At 50.7% G+C, this 26,510-nt stretch overlaps 1 protein-coding gene across 7 annotated transcripts in view; it reads left to right on the top strand.

The window, feature by feature from the left end:
• LOC140403127 (MAPK/MAK/MRK overlapping kinase-like) overlaps positions 1-26,510 on the top strand; it is a 407,571-nt gene that overhangs the window by 230,276 nt on the left and 150,785 nt on the right. For 6 of the 7 annotated variants that reach the window (XM_072490807.1, XM_072490798.1, XM_072490782.1 and 3 more), the window contains 3 exons: positions 1,154-1,255; positions 2,861-3,034; positions 11,108-11,228. In XM_072490807.1, the coding sequence (XP_072346908.1) occupies positions 1,154-1,255; positions 2,861-3,034; positions 11,108-11,228 (397 nt within the window). The remainder of the gene's footprint in view (positions 1-1,153; positions 1,256-2,860; positions 3,035-11,107; positions 11,229-26,510) is intronic. The other variant, XM_072490826.1, reaches the window with a different exon arrangement.

Genomic DNA, 26,510 nt, shown 5'->3' with positions numbered 1-26,510 from the left:
GCTTGAGGTGCTGTTATTTAGACCAAGATCTGGATGGTGAAATCAGACAGAATACTACTTTCTTAGAACATCAGAACTAAGAGCAGGAGTAGGCAATTTAGCCCCTTGAGCCTGCTCCACCATTCAATAAGATCATGGCTGATCCCATCGTGGCCTCAACTATACTGCCCTGCCCATTCTCCATAACCCTTCAACCCATTACCAATTAAAAATCTGTCAAACTCCTCTTTAAATGTGCTCACTGTCCCAGCATCCACTGGACTCTAGAGTAGTGAATTCCTTAGATTCACGACCCTTTGGGAGAAGTAGTTTCTTTTCATCTCTGTTAGACCATAAGGCCATAAGACATAGGAGCAAAGTAAGGCCATTCGGCCCATAGAGTCCACTCCACCATTCAGTCATGGCTGATATAAATTTGCTACCCATTATCCTGAGATTATGCCCCACAAGAGGAAGCATCCGCTCCACATCTACTTTATCCATAATTTTATCATCTTGTATACCTCAATTTGATCTCCCCTCAAAGTCTAAACTCTAGAGAGTATGGGCCTAAACTGATCAATCTCTCTTCATGTGACAAACCCCTCACCTCCAGAATCAATCTCGTGAACTTCTCTGAAATTCTCCAATGCCACTACATATTTCCTCAAATAAGGGGAACAAAGGTTTCGCCCCCACAACCCAAAGATGTGCAGGGTAGGTGGATTGGCCACTCTAAATTGCCTCTTAGTTGGAAGAAATGAATTGAGTACTCCAAATTTATTTTTTAAAAATAAGGGAAACAAAACTATGCCACAAAATTCCAGATGCAGTCTTACCAATGCCTTGTATAGTTGCAACAACACTTCCTTACCTTTATACTTTATTCCTTTAGCTATAAATGTCAACATTCCATTCACTTTCTTGATTATGTGCTCTACCTACATGCTAGTTTACAGCAACTCCTGCGCAAGGACACCCAGATCCCTCTGCACCGGAGCACCCTGAAGCCTCTCCCCATTTAGATAATAAATTGCCGTCCTATTTTTCTGATCAAAATGCATGACCTCACACTTATCCACATATATGTATATACACACACATAGCTGATTTGAAACATAGTGAAATATAGAATCATAACTTAAAATTTATTTTAAAAACTTTTTACCTGCAGCCTACAGCCACTTTTTCCTGGTTCTAATGAAGTTGACCAAATTGCAAAAATCCATGAAGTTATTGGAACTCCAAACTCCGAAACTCTGAGGAAGTTCAAGCAGTAAGTACATCCTAAATTACAAAGACATTGATACCTTTCAGAATTTTGATTTGGACCATTTGCTTTTTCAAAGATTGAAAAATAATTTAAGGACATTGAAGTACTTTTACTTACTGTTTTTGCATATTTAGCATTGAAGTGCTTAACTTCATGTTAAGATTTTTCTGGAAAACATGAAGCTGATAAATGTTTTTGCCGAATGGCAGTTGCTGCACAAATCTACCCGTTGCTGTAAATAATGAATGTACCTTTTTTTGGCAATTAGAACGCAAGAAGCAGGAGTAGACCATACCATCCCTTGATCAATAGCCCTCTATGATAGTCAATTCCAAAGAAGCATCCCACTGATTTGAGGAAATTTCTCCTCATCTCAGTCCTAAATGATCAATCCTTTATTCTGATATTGTGTCTCTTTGCTCTAGATCCCCTAGCCACATGAAACAACCTCTCTGGATACTGAAATTAAGAAAGAAATGTCCCCAAATTTTTAATTCCATCAATTTCCATAAAAATCCTTTTAATGCTGTCTACCCTTGAAACCCCTTCAGAATTTTATACGCTTCAATGAGATGATGCATTGTTAGTTCCAGCGAATGTAGGCCCAATTTACTCAGCCTCTCATCATTGGACCACCCTCTTATTCCAAGGATCAATCTAGCGAATGTTTGCTGTACTGCCTCCAACTGCAAGGCAAGCATAATCATATTAATGAAGTAAAACCCCAAACCGATGGAGTGAGAATAGATTATGGCAGACATTCATTCTGGTCATGTAATAGTATGAAACAAAATCTCGTTAGTCTTTCTGTTGACTCCCATTGCTGAATATAAATTGGAAAGGATTAAAAGGAAACATCAGCAGTACTTAATTGCATTTGAAGATCTTTGATGCACCTTTAAGAAACGTATGAATACATATTTAATCCTTAATCTTCCTTTCATATGTCATATTGATTTTTTTTCTTCCAAAGCGGCTCCTTAACTGCTGTCTGCTTCTCCAAGTTGCCTGCAGCCTTTTCACAAAGCAGGGTAGGGGTGACAGATTTCTTTGCCGACAACTAGCCTGCTCTTCTTAAAGGCATGCTGTCCTTAAAAGGAAGTTCACAAAAATATTTCTACAATATGAATTATCACAAAGTGAAAACCCAGGGTATACAGAGGGTTACGGAGTAATGGGCACTGGAGACATTAATGTGCATTAGCTCTGCGGGAGACCCTCCAGGATCACCGTCACAAGGGAGTGGAGCAGATCTTCGGGGAGGTCAACTTCCAAAGTCAGTGTTCTGCTTTTGCTATTGAGCCGAAGATGATTTTACAATGTTTAGAGAAGAGAAGATCATTTAGTTAACATTATTCACGTTATCAAGCTCAAAATTTCTTTCAAGGGATAAAGTCCCTGTAATTTCCGTTTGAAATCTTTGTTTATTCCTGTGATATGTGAAGGGTGCCTAATGAAGAAGAAGAAATTTATAATACCACAGGAATTGAAGTTCAAACAATTGTGTGGTTTCATCTGTTAATTTTTGTAATGTCTTTTAAATGCTGTTTACTTAAAGCTGTTTTGCTTTAGACTACTTGAGTAAAATAATTACTATTTTCAATGTAGAACACGGGCTATGAGTTTTGACTTTCCACAAAAAAAGGGAACAGGCATTTCTTGTCTCATTCCACACCCTACCTCTGAGAGTATTTCACTGATGCATGCAATGATGGAGTATGACCCTGAAGAAAGAATCACTGCTAAGCGGGCATTACAGCATCCTTATTTTCGTGAATTGAGGTGAGCCAAGGTTTCCAACCAGCATGACACATGGCTATTCCTCTCATTGAGTATTAATCTGTCTTTGACCACGAAAATATTAATGTTTTACCTAGATATTTCTCTTGAACCAACTCTCTGCACCTGTCAATAGATACATTTTCTACAATTGTATTGATATTTTAAAAATAATTCCATTTAATATTTTGATCGAATCATAACTTTTTACTTTGCACTTTCAGGAATTGAATTGTGTTTTTAGGTATAAAATTGAATGTCTTCCCCCTTTCGCAAAAGGAATGCTAAGTAGCACATTATGGATTGTTCACCTTTAAACAACAGTAGATTTACTTTGTGGAAAAAATAGTAATAATTCCAGTGTTTGGGTGACATTTTATTCAGGGTTTTCAAAAGGGTAATTATCCCAATAAACATTACTGATATTCTGTTGACTTTCCCATTGCATTTTCCACTCAAGAAACAAAAACTAATTTGGGCACTATCAAAGCCTTGGGATTTAAAGTAGTATGTTCCATAACATAAGCAATTCAGTTGAAAGGGAAAGAAAATATATTGCATTTATTTAGGGCCATCTTTCATCCCTAAGAATTGTGTTAAGTGTTAATTTATACAAATTACTTTTAAAGCACAGTCATTTATGTCCTTCATTTTTGGATGGCAAATATAACTACTTTGTAAATTAGACACTTGAATATACTTTTAAAAATATTTAGCAAAAGGGCAATTTAGCGTGGCCAATCCACATCCGGCACATCTTTGGGTTGTGGGGGTGAGACCCACGCAGACACAGGGAGAATATGCAAACTCCACCAGAACAGTGACCTGGCGCCAGAATCAAACCTGAGTCCACGGCGCCGTGAGGCATCAGTGCTAACCACTGTGCCACTGTGCTGCCCTTAGATACTTGAATTTACAAAGGAATTTTTTTTCCCAACAAGCCATGAACTTTGCAATTAAAACATGAAAGGTTCTGTATCTGTATACATTATAAACAAAAAGTTGTGAATTTATCATTTGAAAAGATTTGCTACCAATATAACTTCATGATAGTTTTGATTTAAGAATACTGTAATGATGAAGACGATACTTTATCCTGTATATATACTAGCAGATATTCAAAAGAGGTGACAAATAGGTACAGATATCTACAGACTCAGTCATCTCACTTGCATGCCATGTAAAACACTGAAATCAATTATCAGGATTAAATCTGAGGATTGTCTGAGTAACTCTAACCTAGTAACCAGCTCCGGACAAGATTATTTCTGAGCATAATAGGTGACTTCTTTGAGGTAGTGACATCCGAAGTGGACTGTTTGAAACCATATAATATGATGGCATGAAAATACAGCCACACAGCACCCATTAAACAGATTCCTAAACTTCCAATAAGGAATGCAGAAAGTTCATGCTCATTACAAGCCAAAAGTACGGCACCCGCCATATTGATTGAGGCCAAAATATTGGTGCAAAAGAATTTAAAAATCTAGGTTTACATGTGGCCTAACCATCAGTTCTTAAAGTTACAGTCTATCTGGTTGCAGCCAACTATCCGCCTTCCCTTCCCTGTTCCCCTTTGTTAATTACCTGAAGGCCATGGCCAGCATCACTTTTGCCCACTCTTCAATTGCATAGCACTGGCAAGCTGCCATTAGTATCCAAAGCTTGCTAACTCAATTATATTGTGACCCAAAGCTCAAAATCTGTAATAAAGGCCCAAATGCCTCAGGCCTTGTTATTCAAATGCAGGGACCTTGTATTTCCAGTAAAAGCATTTTGAATTGAATTGTTTTGATTGGTTTAGCAATGAATGTTGCAAATTGAGCTAGGGAAAATATACTGGGAAATGTGGGGCGCGATTCTCCGCTCCCGCGCCGGTTGGGAGAATCGCCTGGGTCGCCAGATTTTTCCGCGACGCTGGTCCAACGTTCTCCCAAGTGGCGAGAACGGGCCCGTCAAGTTTCGTGCGGCGCAGGCCGGAGAATCGCCCGAGACACCCAAAATGGCGATTCTCCGGCACCCCCGCTATTCTCTGGGCTGGATGGGCCGAAGTACCGACGGCGTGAACTGGGTCGCCATTCACACCTGCTATTTAAAGTCGTCAGCCAGTTGTGCTGGCTGACGCTGACCAGTGAGGAGGTGAGCGGACTGTCCCGCAGCTCCTGGAGACCGGGTTGGCTTCCCCGAGAAGGCTGTGGCTAACGGGGGGGGGAGGGGGGAGAGTGTGCAGGTGGGAGGGGGGGGTTAGGGAGAGTGGTGAGGTGGGAGGGTGGGTTAGGGAGAGTGTGCAGGTGGGAGGGGGGGTGAGGGAGAGTGTGCAGGTGGGAATGGGGATGAGGGAGAGTGTGCAGGTGGGAGGGGGGATGAGGAAGAGTGCAGGTGGGAGGGGGGATGAGGAAGAGTGCAGGTGGGAGGGGGGTGAGGGAGAGTGTGCAGGTGGGAGGGGGTTGAGGGAGGGTGCGCAGGTGGGAGGGGGTTGAGGGAGGGTGCGCAGGTGGGAGGGGGTTGAGGGAGAGTGTGCAGGTGGGAGGGGGGGTTAGGGAGAGTGTGCAGGTGGGAGGGGGGTGAGGGAGAGTGCGCAGGTGGGAGGGAGGTGAGGGAGAGTGCGCAGGTGGGAGGGGGAGTGAGGGTGAGTGTGCAGGTGGGAGGGGGTTGAGGGAGAGTGTGCAGGTGGGAGGGGGGGTTAGGGAGAGTGTGCAGGTGGGAGGGGGGTGAGGGAGAGTGCGCAGGTGGGAGGGGGGTGAGGGAGAGTGTGCAGGTGGGAGGGGGGTGAGGGAGAGTGTGCAGGTGGGAGGGGGGTGAGGGAGAGTGTGGATGGTATCATCCATCCGCGGATGCAACATGTCAGCCGCCCTGATATGGCAAGACGGTGACGAGGACACGGCCGTAGGTGTCATGTAGCTGATGGGTACAGGCGACTGGCACACTGGGAGGAGTATGGTGTGAACTGACAGTTGGACGCTGACAGTGATCAGGTGTTGGGCTGGCTGCGTATCTGCAGCGCGACCATCCCACCGGGGCACACAGGTATCCCATGCAACCCGGCTGGCGAGGTGTGGAAGAACCTCTGTGTAACATGTCGTTTCTCTGCCCCCCACCACCCTCCTGCAGGTCACCATGTATGCCAACCAGACAGCGATGTTCACTGCCGTGGTTGGAGCCGCAGCTCTGGAGTTTGCCATCCGGCAGCGTAGAGTCTGACGGCCCACAGTGGCTGCAGATGCAGCGGTTGCCGGTGCAGCAGAGGGGATGGCTGCGGAGTGGCCCGTCGTCGCCGCGCAGGCCGCAGGCGCTCAGGACCCGAATGTACAGGGGGATGCCGAGGGGAACATTGACCCCCTGGCGGCGAGGAATGCAGAGGAAGTGCTTGGGGGGGAGCAGGAGGAGGAGGAGCAGGAGGATCCACTGATGGTGGTGCCAGGGCGCCACAGGCGTCCAGCAAGGCCGAGGGTGTACCATGGCAGAATGTAGTTCGAGGCCCTACCGGACATCACATGCAGGAGGAGACTACGGTTCAGCAGGGAGACGGTCGCACATATATGCCACCTCGTGGCACACCTCTCACCACGTGGAACTGGTGGAGGACACGCGATACCAGTCTCTGTCAAGGTGACGGTGGCCCTAAACTTTTATGCGACCGGTTCCTTCCAGGCGCCGAGTGGGGACCTCTCCGGGATACCACAGGCATCGGTCCACAGGTGCATCAGGGCCGTCACCGACACCTTGTACGCCATCGCGGACAAGTACGTAAAATTCCCCGAGGACCAAGCACAGCAGGAAGCACGGGCACGTGGATTCGCCAAGGTGGCCAGGATACCGATGGTCCAGGGCATCATCGATGGTGTGCACGTCCCCATGCGCCCACCTGCAGACAACAGGGAAGTATTCATGAACAGAAAGGGCGCATACACCATGAACATTCAGGTGGTGTGCGACCCCCACATGAAGATCATGCACGTGTGTGCAACGTACCCCGGGAGTGTGCATGACGCCTACATTCTGGCGCAGTCATTCATCCCCGCAATGTTCGATGGATGCCCCCCCCCCAGCTGACGGGCTGGTTGCTGGGCGACAAGGGCTATCCATTGAGGTCATGGCTGATGACGCCAATACAGAGGCCTCAGACCAACGCGGAGAGCCTATACAACGAGGCCCATGCAGCAACCAGAGGTGTGGTGGAGCGGTGCTTCGGGCTGCTGAAGATGCGATTCAGACGCCTGGTCCGCTCCGGAGGGACCCTGCAGTACCGGCCCAACAGGGTCGGTCGCATAGTTGTGGTCTGCTGTGCGATGCACAACATAGCCATGCAGAGGGGAGATGACCTGCTGGAGGAGTCGGAGGGAGGACCCGACGGCAACGGAGCTAACGCAAACGAGGGGGATGGGGAAGAGGAGGATGCGGAGGAGGAGGATGATGGGGCGCATCAGGGTGGGGGGAGGGGCGCAGGACACAGACACTGCCCGGGTGCTAGTTACGTCTAGGAGGCTGCACGACGGCACCGCCGCGGACAGCGGGCACACAACGCGTTGGTGGCTGCACAGTTCACGCACTGTGGGGGTGGGATTCACTGAACACTGCCACTTGCACCGTCACTCCTGCACACGGGCACCACACAGCACCCCCGCACCGCGTTCACGGCACCAATTCCACATCACCGTACCATTGCAGCACTACGGGATTGCACAACAGTGATGATTGGGTAAGCAGGTGTGATCAGTGCCATGTTGAATGATGACAGCCCGCTCTGCGATGCACTGTGCTCAGATTCGCCAGCCGAAGTCTGACTCATGGCTATAGCTGAACCATGCACTACGGTGGTCAGAGCCTTTGTGACGGATATCTCAAGACATGCCCGTGTGGGGTGGCTGGCGTCGGTGTGCTGAGGCCAACGGTGTCCGATTATGGGAGGCAGGGGGGAAACGGTCAGCACATCCGGAACAGGCCTTGAACCGCTCGTATACCACTACGCCACTCGGTCACCCTCACCAGCCCCCTGGCACCGGACATAGTACAGAGTCTTACAAGTCAAATTCAACAGTGACTTTATTTTTGTGAGTAACATAGGTGCCCTACCCCCTACAACTAAACTGTGCCCTGCACCCGTGCCAACTTCTTACATGCCTAACTTCTTTGCCTTACGGGCTCTACCACTATGTCTAGGTGTGTTCCCAGATGGTACAGCAGGAGTGGAGGCGGACTGCTGAGAATCACGCCCTTCGACGTGGCTCCCCTTTGGCACGCGTTTCCTGGGGCAGCCCGGCTTCGATGGGCCAGGCTGCTCGGCGGGCGTGCTGAATGGCGTTGTGCCACCCTGACCTGCCCGCTGCCCACATGCGCCAGGGACGGAACGGGGGGAGGCCGAGTGTTTCGGGACGTCCCTTGATGGAGCTACCGGGATGGGCCCCAGAACCTCCTCCTCGGGGAGCCCGGTGGCCCCCGGCCTCACTGTGGGACGGAGATGCGATCGGAGACATGCCCCGTCGCAACACCAACACCTTGCGCTGCCAGTCCTGGAGGCCTGCAGCGGGATCGACCACGGTCCGAATGTTCTCCGAGACGGAGCCCAGGGAGTGCAACGTTCCTGCCAAGGACTGTGCGATCTCAACCTGTGAGTGCGCCACGCCATCCATCACGTGCGGCAGGCGGTCAATGCTCTCTGCGACTGATTGCTGGGACTGTGCCATGGCCTGCTGGGGACTGACTGCTGGGACTGTGCCATGGCCTGCTGGGACCGGGCCATGGCATGGTGAGACTCGGCCAGGGCCCGGAGAGCGGCGGCAATGTCGTGTTGGCTCTGGCGCATGGCTACCTGTGAGAGGGCAGCCCTCTCCTGGGCCATGGATGACGCGTGCACGTTAAGCCCAACGCCTTGCAGAACCTGACCCATGGCCGAAACCCTTTCACCTATTGCCTCCACCGCGGACGCCACCCGTGCGGTGTCGGCCTGGGTGGATGCGATGAGCGGCACCACTCCCTGCTCCTGAACGCGGATGGACTCCTCCAACTGCGTGTGCAGGTCCTGGAAGATGGCCCTCATCCCGTTATTCAGTCCCTGGGTGTCCACATGCATCGGTTGTCCGGGTGGGTCAAGCACATCCAGGAACCCGGGAACTGTCTGGGTGGCAGCTGTTTGCTGGGCTTGGGCTGCCCTCCAACCATCCAGCCCCTCGGCTGCTCCAAACTCCACCTGCTGTACCTGCTCGGCTGTGGGGTGCGCACCAGACCGTGACCCTGGAGCCTCATCACTTATATGCCCAACCGAGGTGAGTGTCTCTGCGATGGTGTATAGTGTGGGAGAGAGCAGTGCCGCAAGCTCGAGGTCATCATCCGTTAGGAATTCTGGTCTGTTCTCCTCCCACTCATGGTCCGGCGCAAGCTCCATGCCGGCCATGTCGTGCTGACCTCCAGGTGATTCCACCGAGTGTGTGGCCGTGATGTGTGAGTCATCTTCAATGTCTGCCCTGTGCCCCTCACTATTGTCTCTCGGTGGTGTGAGCGTCCCGGTCCTGCGTCCCAGACTGAGAGGTTTCCCCTCCTTTCCGAACGACTGCCAAGCTCTGGCGTGCGTCCCTGGGTGCACTTGTGGTTGGTGCTGTTCCGCTGTCTCTTGGCCGAGACGTCCCTGGGCTTCCGGCGGCTGGCCCTGGGGAAAGATTTGGGGTTTGTTATACACGGTGTCCCGGGTGTATGGTGGTGCTGGGTGCACAGTGTGAGGGGGGAGGGGATCGAGGCCGCAGTGGGCAATGTGTGAGGGAGACGATGACGGGTTTGGGGGGGGCGGGGGGGGGGGCGGGGCGAGGACATGCAGGGTTGTCTCACTTGCTTCTGCGCCTCCGAGCTGGCATGTCGCGACTTCCCGGGTGGCGGATCCCCCAGTGAGGTCCAGGGCCCTCTGCTCGTGAATGTTTAGGGGGTGCAGCACAGGAGAACCCCCTCCGGTTCTCATACGCTCACACTGGTTGTGAGCTGCCTTGTCCTGGGGGCGGGGGGTGATAAAGCATCACAATTAGGCGGGTATCATCGGGGCGTGCAGATATAAACTACATTTTTGCTGGTTCACGAGACAGCACTCCATGGCATCGCTCCGGGTGGGATCCCGGGGCTCATGTGGGTCGAGTAAATCGTTGGCCACCCTGACCCCCCCCACACCCCCACCCCCTCCGATGCCCTAACGCCCCCCTGACCTCCCAAAACACCCCTGATGCCCCAATGCCCCCCGACCCTCCAAACCACCCCTTATGCCCCAACGCCCCCCCTCACCCCCCCAACCCCCCCCCCCAATGCCCCCCTCATTCCCCCAACCCCACCTGACCCCCCCCCCCCCCCCAGTGCCGGGTGTGGGGGGGTGGGGGGGTGCTGGGGGCACCCTCGTGGCACTTACTCTCGCAGCCCGAGTGAGGTTGTGCAGCTTCTTACGACACTGCTCCCCCGTCCGGGGGGTCTGCCGCACAGCACTGACAGCGGTGCCAACCGCGCCTCACCGTGCTGGATGGCTGGCGATGCCCAGGTCTTCGGCAGAGGGTGTCCCTTCTCTGCTCGACCTCATCCAGCAGGGTATCCAAGTCTGTGTCCCGGAACCTCGGTGCGGCTCGTCGGGGCTCAGCCATCTCTCGCTCTCCGGGTCCTCTGTGCGCGGATCGCGCCATTTATGACGCACCGCCGCATCATTCGGGCGTTGCGTGGTGACGACGCGGCTTCCGCGACACGCCCCCCCCCCCCCCCCCCCCCCCCCCCCCCGAGGTTCCCGCGGCCCCGATCCTAGCCCAATTTCGGGCCCTGAATCGGTCGGGTTCGGGGCCGTTTCGCGCCGTCATGAACCTCAACGGCGTTCACGACGGTGTGGCCACATCGGCGCGGGAGCGGAGAATCGCGCCCGTGGTCCTGTGAATTTACAATGGTGGAATTTACATAAATATGATCACAATGTGACAACTGGGGGTAAGTTTACAAACCGAAAATGCAGGCTGATCTAAATTTTTTAATGACCCATATAAATTATTTGATTTGAGAAAGAAGAGTATTAGTTTACATTAAGTAAATGAACACGTCCATCGTGATTTCTCTTTCCTGTAGATTTGCTGAGAAACAAGCTGCCACAATGCAACGTAGAGTTAAATGCTTAGAAGGGAGTGAGAACAATCTAAGCCCAGCTGTAGTGCACAACCTCTGGCGAATCCATAAGGGGCGTAAACAGGTAAATTGAGGAACATTGTCACTTGCCTCCTTGCCTTACTCTGTTCAACCAGCTAATTAGCTGTTCCACCATTAAATCAAATGCCAAATTTTTCCAGCAAAATATTATCCGAAATAATTGCATAATTAGGATATGATGTGGTTATTTGCAACATATGTGGTTTAGGATGTTTTAAAATTGGATTAATGGCTCTAGACTAATTCTTAAGCAGAAAAGCTCATTTTGAATATTGCTCTGGCCTTGTGTTTTGTAACACATTTAACTATTTAGTACAGTCCTAATAGATAATGCTCCTGGATTACATGAACAAATTAAACGGATTTATTTTCATCTTGACCTAACATTTTGATAAAGCTGTTAGTGTCATTTACTACCTAATAGCAAGCAAGTGTTCATTCTCCAGATGGTATTTTGGCAGGGAAGATTGGGGTCGTGACCCGTGGGTCACGGTATGATGTGAAATGAGTCACAAAAAGGTCTCCAAATATGATCCTGGGGATCGTCTGACCGTTTTTCCCATTTTCTCCCTGGGTGAATTCTGGCTACACTGCAGTGTGTGGCCACGTAAGGCTGATGTAGAGGCCGGTGCCGTGGACCTTCTGCCTCCCTGGGTCATTGTTACTATCACCGACACTAACACAGCCTCCAGCAGCCACTCCCGTTTCTGCAGCAGCTGAATATCCAGGTTAGTCAGCCCCTGCACCTACAACTGAAGAGTTTAAAAGGGAAAAAAAATCAATTATCTTTTAATTTATTTGTTAGTTTCCATCAGTACTTCACAAACTTTTTTTTTTTCCAGGCCTGCACCTCCCATCCAAAACCAAGTGACTGCCGACTGGAGTATATATCCACCAGTATCCCAGTTAGTAACTCATAGCAGGAGTACTCCCTTATACAGGATCTGATCTCCCCACCTTTCAATTGGTCCATTGTCACAAAACTGATTTAGATTTATATTTGCCCCATTCTGAACTCTGCTCTGAGGGACGGGTGTAGGTTTGGAAACTCCTTACGTCCCAGTCAGGGGGGAAATGCATCTGTTCAAGTACAGTGCATAGGAAGCACAGAGTCAATGATCACACAAAGAGACCAACTTCCATCCATCCCAGTCAGGGGGGAAATGCATCTGTTCAAGTACAGTGCATAGGAAGCACAGAGTCAATGATCACACACAGACACCAACTTCAGGGTTAACGTTCTGAATCGGAGGCATGATTACTTTCTGCCTTACCCTTGTCAATTACTCTTGAATTTCTGTTACCATTAACGTTGTCAGTGTTGGTTCAATTTCTGTGACAATTAATCTTGTTTATGTCTGTTTCATTTACTCTTAACCTTGTCAATCAGATCTATGCTTCAAGTTGTGCTGTGTGTGCATTAGGGTTTGATGTATATTTACAATGTCACTCTCCGCTCACTTTCTGAGATCAGTCGCTCTCTCAGCGAGACTGACTGTGATCAATGGTGAGTCTCCGTTCTTCCCCATCAGTCCAAAATCCAGGCTAAAATATATTTTCAATTACAATTTTTTACATTTAATAATACATAAGTGCCAACAATGAACGTGACGTTTTAAAAAGTAACTGTGGAGAAGCTATTGTCTATTAAATCTATAACGCGCGAGAGGCAGCTATTTTGCAAAAACGGGTCGCCGGAAAAAATGTTTGAAAAACACTGGCCCAGGTGATGAAGATGAAAATCTTATTCAATGTTTTTCCACAAAGTTACCAATCTTAGCATAAGGAGGACCCAACAGTCTTGAGTATGCACACTGGAAACTTGCCCAGAATGCCTCTGAATTGGACATTCTGAATTCTTCCTCCGTGTATCCGAACAGGCACCGTAATGTGGCGACTAGGGGATTTTCAAAGTAACTTAATTGCACTGTTACTAAGCCTGCTTGTGACACTAATAAAAAATTATTATTGGGTTGTCAGCCGAATGAACAGAATGATTTTCTTCAGCCTCATTTGATTGTTTTCCCAAAATACTTGAAGACATCTGGGAGACAATTTTCAAAGGCTTTAATTGGCTAAAATTAACATTGCACGTTGTTTTAACAGAGAAGCTGCCTAATGAAATGAAAATGAAAATCGCTTATTGTCACAAGTAGGCTTCAAATGAAGTTACTGTGAAATGCCCCTAGTCGCCACATTCCGCCGCCTGTTCGGGGAGGCTGCTATGGGAATTGAACCATGCTGCTGGCCTGCCTCAGTCTGCTTTCAAAGCCAGCGATTTAGCCCTGTGCTAAACAGCCCCTGTATATAATAAATATATGGAAACGGATTCCACTTTAAACTTGATCCCTACTGAAGCGCATCTTCCCTTGCCATATTAATCTTAAAATTCCGAAAGTGTCCAATACTTTATTATTCTTAGTTACCATTGGGGAAAATGTTGTCAGATAATTGTGCACCATCATTAAATATGATTTTGGTTCAGACCTGCTGAATCATACATGCTGTTTTTGTGTATTTTAAACATCACTTTAATCTTTATTTATGACAAACTTCAAACAGCAAAACAGCAACTTTGATCATAGTGTGAGAGCATACTATAGAGACAGCTCTTACCATTCAGGGCACTGATTATTCCGTCATGGGAGCCATGCCAACAGATTTCTTGCTTCTATGGAGGATTCACTGTAGCTCCTCATAGGTGCATGCTCTCTTTTTTTTTTCTTATCATTGTTCAAAACACTCCGCTTCCTGTGCCAGTAGCAACTTCCCTTTGTCTCACAGACTTTACACATTCTTTATTGCATGAAGAAAGGAAGTCAAATCAAGGAAATGATTCCCAATTGCTGAAATAATACTTAAATCCTCGCAAAAATTTGCGGATGCTGGAAATCTGAACTATAAACAGAAAATGCTAGAAATACACAGCAGGTCACACAGCATTATGAACACAGAAACAGAAGGGTGTAATGTTTAATTGGCTGGTATTGAATCTTGATACTGTAGTGTGAACAAAGAACATAACAAAGTTATTTATTACTAACACTACACAAATGAATTATTAAAATGTCTAAGATTAATACAATTGGAAATAATGGTCTAATACTAACTAATACCAAGATACTACAGAGCTACTCTAATATGCGACTGCTACAAACTCTTTACTAACACCTTCTCCTGGAACACATGGGGCTGGATTCTCCTCAGCCCCGCGCCGAAATCGTGTTTGGCGCAGGGGCGGAGAATCGATGTTTACCCTGGAATCGTGCCCGCCATCGCTCCCATGATTCTTCGGTCCCTGGAGAATCGCTCGCACGCGGATTACGCGGCGCGGCTGGGGGGCCATTGACAGAGGCCCCCCCAGCAATTCACCGGGCAAAACTGGCCGAGTTCCCAACGGCGTGGTTCGAACCACATATCGCCGGTCAGGGACCTTGGTGGCGGCTGCGGACTCAGTCCGTGGCCGACCTGGTGGGGGCGGGGGGGTTCGAACACCGGGGGGCCTCATGGGCGGCCGGGGCAGCGATCGGGCGGCTCGGATCCACGGGTGTGCGCCATCTCGGGGGGGGGGGTACATTGTTGCAATGTCGGCCCGCTTCCGAGTCGGCCATGGCACATGCGGCCACGAGAGGCCACCGCTGTGCACATGCGCGGGCTTTCGCCCGCAAATTGCGGGGCCCCGTATCCGCAGCCAGAGCTGCGAGAAGCACTCTGGGGCCCTCCGAGTCCCCTTGCAGGTACGTGAATCGCTCTTGACTTTTTTTTAAAGAAAGTCAAGAGTGAAACGTCAGCGTTTTACGCCGGTGTGGGGACATAGCCCCATTTATGGAGAATCCAGCCCATGGTGTCTCCAGGTCACGTGTATGCATACTCACGTATACTCAACCTGGTGGTTGGATGCTGGAACTACAACAATTATACATATATTATTATTTACATACAGATGACAATCTACTTATCATCACAATGGGGAAAAGTTTTACTTGTGGAGAAAGTGAGCCTGGGAGTAGACGGAGTATTAAAAGCACTTTTGAGCTCGCCAGGAAGCTGGCTCCAATCTGCTGACTTGTGCATTTAGTTGCAGTGTATTAGGCTGCATTGGAGCAACCGCCTCAAAAAAGAAAGGTGGATTCTTAAAACAGCTCTCTTAAAGTGATATTAACTTAGGTTTGGGGATTTTCCTGTTGGTGCATGGGTTTCCTGTAGGTGCATGGGTTTCCTGGTCTTCCTGGAACCTACCAGTGAAAATAGGCTCGTACAGTGGCAATTGAAGGTATTGAAAAAATGATAGGAAAACGTTTCCTTAAGTACTGAAATCTCATAGTTGCTTTCTTGCCTAATTGTGTGATAGACCTTTGCTCTCAATACTTGTTCTGAGAAACTACTTTCTTTAGTTTGGAGGCGACCATTTGGGAAGGTTGAGCATCTGATTTCCACTTTCAGCTGTGAGCTATCAAATCAGCCTAGGTGTTGCTTATGCTGGAACTTGGACTGTAAATGAAGACCAAAATGGAAGAACACCATTTGCTGGAGGACCAGCGGCAGGAGAACCTCCAAATTACACACTGCTGAATTGGGACTATATTGCCTTTCCTTCACTGTCGTTGGGTCAAATTTCTGGAATTCATTCCCTAACAGCATTATGGATGTACCTCACCAGATGGATGACAGCAGTTCAAGAAGGTGGCTCAACACCACTTTCTCAAGGGCTATTAGGGATGGGCAATGTGGTGAACCACTGTATTATGGGATGCAAGGTAGGACCTGCACTACAGGTTCGCTGGTAGCCCCTGCCGGCTGGCTCCGCCCACTAAGATCTGTATAAATATGCGCGACCTCCATCGCCCTGCCATTTCGCCAGCTGCAGCTGGAGGCCATGCATCTGACTGCAGTAAAGCCACAGTTGTACCCAATCTGCATCTTTGTGCAATTGATTGCGCATCAGGCAATAAATGTTGGCCTTGTCAGTGGTACCGCATCCATGAACAAATATTCAAAAATAAATCACTTCTCACCCCACTATACCTGTCTATAATAATAATCTTTATTGTCACAAGTAGGCTTACATTAACACTGCAATGAAGTTACTGTGAAAAGCCCCTAGTCACCACATTCCGCCGCATGTTCGGGTACACAGATGGAGAATTCAGAATGTCCAAATTACACATCTTTTGGGACTTGTGGGAGAAAACCGGAACACCCGGAGGAAACCCACGCAGACATGGGGAGAATGTGCAGACTCCACCCAGACAGTGACCCAAGCTGGGAATCGAACCTGGGACGCTGGAGCTGTGAAGCAACAGTGCTACCATCTCCCCCAATCAAATATTTTTACTCTTGTTATTCTCTGTCTTTTTCTATAGCTAACCTGAAACTTTTATGGTATTATGACCATTGTTTCCTAAATGTTCCCCTACTGATACTTGATCAACTTGACTTACCTGATTACCCAGAACCAGATCCAGCAATGCGTCCTTCCACATTGGACTGGAAACATACTGATCAAGAAAATTCTCCTGAACACGACTTCAGAAACACTTCTCTCTCGACTTCCGGTGGCAGCCATGGAGATCGCTCATTTTGTGGCTCCCGCTCAAGGTGGATTTTGTTAGTCCTTCCCCACCCGTATGGGGGGCTTCCTGAGTACAAAAGGTGTGTGAGTGCCCAGGGAGGTAATTCTCCTCTGGTGAGCTCGGTGTATGGATCAGAGGACGGGACGTGCCACGAGAAAGCGGGAGCAGCTGGAGCAGGACAGTTTTTGTGGTGTGCCACAGGTTAAGATGGTGGAGGGCAAGGGGGCAGCATTGCCTGCCCAGTGGTCGACTGAACAGCTTGTGGAGTATTTGGATGGGAAATTCCAGCAGCAGAGGAAGGAGGCTTTGGAAGACATGGATGGTGGAACCGCTCAGAGCTGCGATTGAGAGAGTGGGGTGGAAATTGGAAGCTCAGGGCCTGACGAGTCAAAAGGTCGAGAAGGCGGCGGGGGAGCATAAGGAACGGATGGCCTCGTTGGTGGTGGAGTTGGGGATGATCTTCAACAGCCAGAAGAGGCTGAGAGAGAAATTGGAGGACCTGGAGAATTGCTCCAGGAGACGGTACCTGAGGATTGTCGGGATGCCTGGGGGCATCGAGGGAGTGGAGGCTGGCAAGAATGTGGTGAGGATGCTGGAACAGTTGATGGTGAGGGGGCCTTTGACTGGCCCCACGAGGTGGATCGCGCACACAGGGCTCTGAGGAGGAGGCTGCAGGTGGGCGAGTCGCCGAGGGTGATGGTGGTGTGGCTGCATTGTTTCTTGGACAAAGAAAAGATTTTAAAATGGACGAGGCAGACCAGGAGGTGCACCTAGGAAGGGAGAAAGCTGCGGGCCTACCAAGACCTGGGTGCAGGGTTGGCAAAGGGGAGAGCTAGGTTCAACCGAATAAAGGTTGCCTTCTTCAAGAAGGGGGTGAAGTTTGGGGTTTTGTACCCTGCCCGCTTATGGGTGACACCCCAGAAACAGGAGTTTTATTTTGACTCACCAGAGGAGGTGATGGACTTTGAGGGACCATGGACTGGGAGGAGTGTGAGGACACTGAACTTTGGAGAGGAGCTTTGTGTGAGTGGTAGAGTGTATGGTTGGGTAGTTCAGGGTGGGTTTCGGCGATGGTGAGTGTGCCTTTTGTTCTTCTTTGTTTGTTGGTGTTTGGGAGGAGAGTGGGAGAGGTGGACTGGATGGGGATGGGAAGAGAGACCTTGGGCGGGCCCACCATGCTAGCTGGGTGAGCTAGTTAACTTAACTGATGTGAAGTGGGTGGTCGTCAGGTCAGGAGGAAGGACTGGGGGGGCGGGGGGGAGAGGATGGGGTTGGTTCTTTGCTGGCAGCGGGAGGGGGGAGGTTTTCTGACATGAGTGCGGTTGGTGTGGCACAGCTAGGAAGGGAGAGATGGCGGCAGACATCCGAGGATGGGCCCAGAGAGGTGCATGACGCGGGCTGGCCCAAAAAGCGGTATGGCTGATCGGTAGGGTAGGGGGGGTACGGGGAGCTCCCCCAACCAGGCTGGTCATGTGGAACATGCGAGGGTTGAACGGGCTGGTTAAATGGACGCGTGTGTTCACGCATCTGAGGAGTCTGAAGGTAGCCGTGTTTCTAGAGGAGACGCACTGAAGTTGGGGATCAGATGAGGCTGCAGAAGGGATGGGTGGAGCAGGTGTTCCACTCAGGTCTGGATATGAAGACGAGGGGAGTGGTGGTGTTGATCAATAAGAGGGTGGCGTTTGAAATGGGGTGTATTGTGGCTGATCCTGGGGGGGTAGGTTGTGAAGGTCAGTGGGAAACGGGGGGATGCCGGTGGTCCTGGTGAATGTTTATGCCCTGAAATGGGATGATGTGGATTTTTTGAGGTAGGTATTGGGGAAGATTCCAGACTTGGACACTCACCGGTTAATTATGGGGATGATTTTAATACAGTCATGGACCCGAGTCTGGGCCAGTTTAAAATGTTTTTATTGGGTTTTATATATGATATAATTACAAATATACACACAGAAAAACAAAAAACAAAGGAAGTAGAAAACAAATAACAGAAAAAGGGTTCTTCTCCCCCCCCCCCCCTTTTTTCTTTTTACAAAACAGGGTGGAAGGAGTACCTGGTGGTGCCCCGATGCTCTTTACATTTCTTGGTCAGTTTGTTATGGGCCAGGGTTTAGAGAACCCCAAAGTGTATCACGGAGTTCACCTGACCCACAACTTTTAATAGATTGTGGTTATGGGGAGCACGCAGGCCTACTCTTCAGTTGTAGTGCAACTGAGATCTACAGTAATTTTAAATTAAAACAATGTTTATTTATGAAACCAGTTAACACTTTTTAAACCCACATTAAGCATCTTAACAACTATCAACACCAATAAATCCCCCAAAGAATACATTACTCTATAAGTAACTCTTAATCTTTCCTTGCAACATCCATAAGACAAAAAAAAACTTTTTACAGCAAGACATCAGGTTTAACTTCGCTACAGAAACAGGTATTATTTTTAAATCACCAAAGGATGTGGAAACAGTCTTTAATCACCAAAGGATCTGGAGACAGTCTTTAGATTGCAGAGAGAGAGACTAGTACATCTTCCTGCTGCGACTGCAGCTATCCAGCTCTCAAAACAAAACTAAAACACACCCTGTAGCAAACGGCCCAAAGCGAAAGTAAAAGCAGACAGAGAGCCCAGCTCCACCCACACTCTGACATCACTGATAAACATCCATTTCTTAAAGGTACACCCACTATAGCTATTTTATAAACACCCATTTCTTAAAGGTACGGTCACGTCACAAGTTGCATCAGCATCGGCCATTGGTTGTTCCTTGTCCCGTTTTTTCTTTCTTTCCTTCGCCTTGCTGTGCTTGTTGTGGCCGCTGTCTTCCCCTGCGCTCTCCATCCGCCCGACCCCCCCCCCCCCCACCCGAGTTTGTGTTCCCTCCTCTTTTCTCCCTTTGGCTCCCCTCTATTGTTCTTCCCGCCCCCCCCTTCTCCGCGACCCCCCTTTCTTTCCTGCTGGGTTTGACTACCTCTTCTTGCAACCCCCCCCCCCCCCCTTCCCTGGTCCTCCCTCACTTTCCTCTCTTCTATCTTGATTTGGCTACTTACCCTGGCTCCTTATTTATTTTTGTGTTGGCCACAAACAGGTCCGGAACAGTCGGGTGAATAGCTCTCATGTTTTGAGGAAGCTATCTACCAACCCATGGATGGCAAACTCTTGATTTTCTCCTTTGGAGAAATTCCGATAGGTCGGACAGTAAGTGGTGCTGCTGACCGCCAGCCAAGCAAGTTTCCACGGCGGGCGATCAGGGAGGCCAAGGCAAGAACATCAGCCCTCATTCCCATGAAGAGATCTGGCTGGTCTGATACCCGGAAGACTGCTACTTTCGGGCATGGCTCCACCCTCATCCCCACCACTTTGGACATTACCGCGAAGAAGGCTGTCCAGTACCCAGCAAGTCTGGGGCAACCAGAACATGTGGGTGTGGTTGGCTGGACCTCCTTGGCAACGTTCACATCTGTCCTCCACTTCTGAGAAGAACCTACCCATTTGGATTCTTGTTCAGTGGGTTCTATGTACCACTTCTGGTTTTAAAAAAAAATTTAGAGTACGCAATTAATTTTTTCCAATTAAGGGGAAATTTAGCGTGGCCAATCTACCGAGCCTGCACATCTTTGGGTTGTGGGGGCGAAACCCACGCAAACACGGAGACAATGTGCAAACTCCACACGGACAGTGACCCAGAGCCGAGATCGAACCTGGGACCTCGGCGCCGTGAAGCAGCAGTGCTAACCACTGCGCCACCGTGCTTTCCTGTACCATCTTTAGTTGCATTAGGTTGAGTCTTGCGCACGTGGAGGTGGAGTTGACCCTACGTAGTGCTTCGCTCCAGAGTCTCTACCCTATTTAGAACCCCAAGTCTTCCTCCCATTTCCTCCTCATCGCGTCCAGTTCGGTGTTAGCCCTCTCTATCAGTCATTCGTACATGTCGCAACAGTTCCCTCTGCCTAGAATGTCTGCGTCCAGTAGTTCTTCTAATAGTAATAATAATAATCTTTATAGTCACAAGTAGGCTTACATTAACACTACAATGAAGTTACTGTGAAAAGCGCCTAGTTGCCACATTCCAACGCCTATTCGGATACATAGAGGGAGAATTCAGAGTGTCCAAATGACCTAACCAGCACATCTTTCGGGACTTGAGGGAGGAAACCGGAGCACCTGGAGGAAACAGACGCAGACACGGGGAGAACGTGCAGACTCCACACAGACAGTGACCCAAGCCGGGAATCGAACCTGGGATGCTGGAGCTGTGAAGCAACAGTGTTATCCACTGTGCTACCATGCTGCCCATAACAGTGTCTGTCATGGTGGTCGCGGGTGTGTCCTTGTCTCATTCCATAGGAAGTTTTTAAGCAGCAGGTACCTGAGTTTGTTGCCCTTTGCCAGCTGGAATTTCTCCGTCAGTTCGTCCAGTGTTGTAATCCTACCTTCAGTGTATAGGTCCTGACTGTCAATGTCCCCCGTCCTGTCCCCACCTTTTAAAGGTGGCTTCAGTGAGTGCTGGCGTGAACCTATGGTTATTGCAGATGGGGGCTTTGTCGGACATTTTGGTCAATCCGAATTGCTGCCGTAGTTGGCTCCAAGTCTGGATGGTGGCTACCTCCACTGGGCTGCTGGAGTGTTTCTTTGGTGGGGATGGGAGTGCCACTGTGGCGAGGACCCGGAGCGAGGTTCCCTTACAGGAGGCCTCCTCCACGCGTACCCACTCGGCCAGTGGCTCCTTTATCCATCCCCCCCCCCCCCCCCCCCCCCCCGCGCCACCCTCCCACCCTCCCAACCGCAACCACATACAAATGCCATGATAAGTTTGTCCAATGAGTTTTAAAAAAGGCCTTTGGGATATAGACTGGGATGGATCTAAGTAGGAAGAGATATTTGCACTCTCTCCTCCAGGGAGAGTGGGAGTGTGTTCCATCTCTGCAGGTCCATTTTTACTTCCTCTGTCAGACTGGTCAGGTTCCATTTATGAACCCCCATTCAGTTATGAGCGATTTGAATCCCCAGGTAGCGGAATTTGTGTCGGGCTTGTTTAAACTGCAGTCCCACCAGTGCTGCCCCTCCCCCTTGCGGGTTCACTGGGGAAATCTCGCTTTTGCTCATGTTGAGTTTGTAGCCCGAGAATGCACAAAATTCTTTCAGGAGCCCGATGATACTTTCCATGCTGCTTTGTAGGTCCGAGATGTCAAGGAGCAGGTAATCTGCATAGAGTGAGACACTGTGCTCTCTGCTTCCTTTTTGGATCCCCCGCCAATTCTTTGCTGTTCTGAGTGCGAACACTAATGGTTCAATCGTGAGGGCGAACCGCAGCGGGGACGACTGGTATCCCTGCCTGGTGCCCCAGTGCAGCTGGACGTACTGGGAGCTGGTGTTGTTTTCCGTATGCTCACAATGAGATCGTTGTACAGGAGCTTCACCCAGGAGGCGAATCCTGTTCCGAGCCCGAACAGCTCCAGTACCTCTGAGATACTTCCACTCGACTCTGTCAAAGGCCTTTTCTGCATCCAGGGAGACGATCACCTCAGGTGTTCTCTCCCCAGATGGGGTCATGATCACGTTCGGCAGGCGCCTGATGTTCGATGTTAACTGTCTATAAGGGCTGGTACTCGAACAGGCGCCGGAATTTGGCGACTAGGGACTTTTCACAGTAATTTCACACTTGTGACAATAAAAGATTATTATTATTATCTTTGACGAAGCCTGTTTGATCCTCTGCGACCACCTCTGATACGCAGTTCTCCAGCCTCGTGGCTAGGACCTTGCCCAATATTTTGGCATGTACGTCTAGTAGTGAGATAGTTCTGTATGAACCGCACTCTGTCGGGTCTTTGTCTTTCTTGGGTATTAGCAAGATTGAGGCTTGTGTCAGTGTGCCCCTCGCTAGGGAGTCTGTGAACATCTTTTGCAGGTGCAGGGCCAGTGCTGTCGCAAATCTTCTGTAGAAATCTGCTGGGAACCCTTCCCTGGCACCTTCCCTGCCTGCATAGAGCTAATACTCTCCACGATTTCTCCCAGTTCCAGCAGTGCTTCCAAGCCCCATTTCCTGTCCTCCCCCACGACTGGCATGTCCAGTCCATCGAGGAACTGTTTCATCACCGAGTCCCCTGCTGGGGGCTCTGAGGTGTACAGTCTCCGGTAAAAGGCCTTGAAGGTTTTGTTAACCTTGTCTGGGTCTGTTTCTAATGTGCCTCTGCTGTCACTAATTTACGTGATCTCTCTACTGGCTGCCTGCTTTCTCAGCTGGTGCGCCAGCAGGCGTCTGGCTTTGTCTCCGTATTCGTGTAGGGTCCCCCGTGCCTGGTGGAGTTGGTGCACCGCTTTTCTCGTGGAGAGCAGGTCAAAGTCCATTTGTAGCTTTTTCCTTTCTGCCAGGGGCTCTATGGTTGGGCATCAGAGTATTTACGGTCTACCTCCAGTATGGAGTCGACCAGCTGCTACCTAGTTGTTCTGCCTCCCTGTCTCTTCATGTTTTAAAGGTGATAATTTCCCCTCTAACCGCAGCTTTTAATGCCTCCCAGAACGTAGAGACTGAGACCTCCCCGTTTTGGTTGTTTTTTGTATATTCAGCTATGGCCTGTGATACTCTCTTGCTAAGGGCCTTGTCGGCCAGTAGTGCAGTGTCTAACCTCCATGCGGAGCGTTGGGCACTGCCTGTCTCCAACCTCACATCCATATAATGTGAAGCATGGTCAGAGATTACGATTGAAAGTATTCCGCCTTGACTAGCCATGGAAGCACCGATTTCCCCACCACAAAAGTCGATCCCAAAGTATATGTTATGTACGGGAGAAGAAGGGGAACTCCTTTTCCCCTGGGTGGGTGAACCTCCAAGGGTCCACCGCCCCCATCTGTTCCACGAAATGAGTTCCTTCACCATGTTCGAGGTTTTCCTTGTTTTGGGGTTCGACCTGGCTGTCCGTGAGACCTGTACACAGTTAAATTTTGTTTGAGGCGCACGGGGAAAGTGGAGCAGGAGGAAAGGGCAGGGCTGGAGGGTGGATAGGAGGAAGGGTAGCTGAAAGAGAGACAGGCGTGTGGTAATACCAGGTATTGCGGTACCAGAGAGAGGAATAACCATTGGCTAGACCGCGGGGTCTACCATTGGGCAATGTACATAGCCCCGCCCTGAGAGGCGGGGTATAAGAACCTGTGCCGTCCCCAGCAGCCTTCACTTCTGTAACTTCGCTGCTGGGTACAGTTCTATCTGATTAAAGCTGAATCGATATGACTCCATGTGGACTCAAGTGTATTGATAGTGCATCAATTTAATCAGATAAGTACTTTTGAAGGATGGATCTCCGCATCAAGCCGGCGTGCCTTCAGCTCAGCCCGCACGCAGAAAATTCCACCGAGATTTTTAAACATTGGCTGGCATGCTTCCAGAGCTACCTCGAGACGGCTGCCGACACCCCCACGGAAAGGCAGAAAATGCACCTCCTACGCTCGCGGGTCGGCCCGGCGATCTACCCCCTGATCGAAGGGGCGGCGAACTATGATAAAGCCATGGAACTGCTGGAAGGACACTACATTCGTCCACTTAATCAGATCTACGCCCGTCACCTGCTGGCAACGAGACGGCAGAGCCCAGATGAGACGCTAGAAGATTTCTACAGGGCGCTGATCGTGCTGGGCCAAAACTACGGCTGCCCAGCGGTGACGGCGAATGAGCACTCCGAACTTTTAATTCGAGACGCCCGCCGTGCAACCACAGCCGTTCCTCCATGCCCCGACCATTCCAGGCCCACAGCCGCACTCCCTTTTCCCAGCCCCGCCAGCCCAACGCGCACCACAGTTTTTGTCCCGCCAGGCAGCATCGCTACCACAGCCTTTCTTCTCCACGGCAACTACGCTGGAGGAGTACGCGCAGCCATTTGGTCCCTCGCCGACCCAATCGTCAGGGTCTCCGTCCCCGAACTCCACGGGCGACCCCAGGCCGGCGCCATCCTGGACAGGGCCTCAAGCCCCCAGCGCGGCTGGCTATGCACTGCCGGGCCAGAACCCCTCGTTGCAGCTAGCCTCCATCACATTGGAGCAGCATGCGCCGCTAGTTTACTCCTCCCCGCCCAAAACGCCGCAGCTCCAGGCCCCGACCGCCCACCTCTCCCCGCCCCGCGCCGTGGCCGCAGTCTTCTGTGCACCCGGAGCGACGCAGCACTCCCCGCTCTGGGCCCCGACCGGCCAGCGCTCACCGCCCAAAATGCCGCGGCACGCCCCGCTCCAGCGCTCACCTCCACCCCCCTGTCCTAGGGCCACGGCCGACCCACGGGCGCAGTCGTTCTGGCGGGTCCCGGCCGTCTAAGGCCCACCTCCGCCAGTTTGCTCCTCCCCGCCGCCATCTTCCGAGTCCCCGGACTCCACGTGCGATCCATGGCCGGCGCCATCTTGGATAGGGCCTCGAGCCCCCAGCGCGGATGGCTACGCGCTGCCCAACCAAAACCCGTGGTTGCAGCTGGCCTCCGCCTCGTGGGAGCAGAGTGCGCCGCCATTTTGTCCCTCCCCGTCGCCATTTTGTTTATCCCCGCCACCATCCTCGGAGTCCCCGGACTCCATGTGCGAGCCATGGACGGCATCATCTTGGATGGGGCCTCAAGCCCTCAACACGGCTGACGATGCGCTGCCCGATCTTCACTCCTTGCTGCAGCTGGCCTCCGTCACCCTGGACCAGAGTCGGCCCCGAACGCTAGCAAAGGCCACCACGACGATCGGCATCAACGGCCACGTGATGTCATGCCTCATCGACTCCGGGAGCACGGAGAGTTTTGTCCACCCCGACACGGTAAGGCGCTGTTCTCTGGTCACCTACCCCACCCAACAAAGGATCTCCCTGACCTCCGGGTCACACGCGGTGCAGATAAAAGGGTTCTGCCTTGCGAACCTCGCCGTCCAAGGCAGGGAATTCCGCAATTTCCGCCTATACGTGCTGCCGCACCTCTGCGCAGCCACCCTTCTGGGACTGGATTTCCAGTGCCACCTACAAAGCCTTACTTTTAAATTCGGCGGCCCTATACCCCCCCCTTACTGTTTGCGGCCTCGCGACCCTTAAGGTCGACCCGCCTTCCCTGTTTGCGAACCTCACCCCGGATTGCAAACCCGTCGCCACCAGGAGCAGACGGTGCAGTGCCCAGGACCGGACCTTCATCAGGTCCGAAGTCCAAAGGCTGCTGAAGGAAGGGGTCATCGAAGCGAGCAACAGCCCCTGGAGGGCTCAAGTAGTGGTGGTAAAGACCGGGGAGAAGCATAGGATAGTCATAGACTATAGCCAGACCATCAACCGGTTTACGCAACTGGACGCGTACCCCCTCCCCCGTATAGCCGACCTGGTGAACAGGATTGCGCAATACAAAGTCTTCTCCACGGTGGATCTCAAGTCTGCCTACCACCAGCTACCCCTCCCTACTAGTGACCGCCAGTACACTGCCTTCGAAGCAGATGGGCGGCTCTACCACTTTTTAAGGGTTCCCTTCGGTGTCACAAACGGGGTTTCGGTCTTCCAGCGTGAGATGGACCGAATGGTTGACCGGTACGGCTTACACGCAACGTTCCCGTATCTTGATAACGTCACCATCTGCGGCCATGACCAGCAGGACCACGACACCAACCTCCGTAAATTTCTCCAGACCGCGCACCTCCTGAATCTGACCTACAATAAGGAGAAGTGCGTGTTTAGCACCGACCGTCTAGCCATCCTAGACTACGTAGTGCGAAATGGAGTCATAGGCCCCGACCCCGAATGCATGCGCCCCCTTATG

Source organism: Scyliorhinus torazame, chromosome 2 (assembly GCF_047496885.1).
Source record: "Scyliorhinus torazame isolate Kashiwa2021f chromosome 2, sScyTor2.1, whole genome shotgun sequence".
Lineage (NCBI taxonomy): Eukaryota > Metazoa > Chordata > Chondrichthyes > Carcharhiniformes > Scyliorhinidae > Scyliorhinus > Scyliorhinus torazame.
The sequence above is the reverse complement of the archived record's forward strand: the minus strand, read 5'-3'. Positions and strand labels throughout refer to the sequence as shown.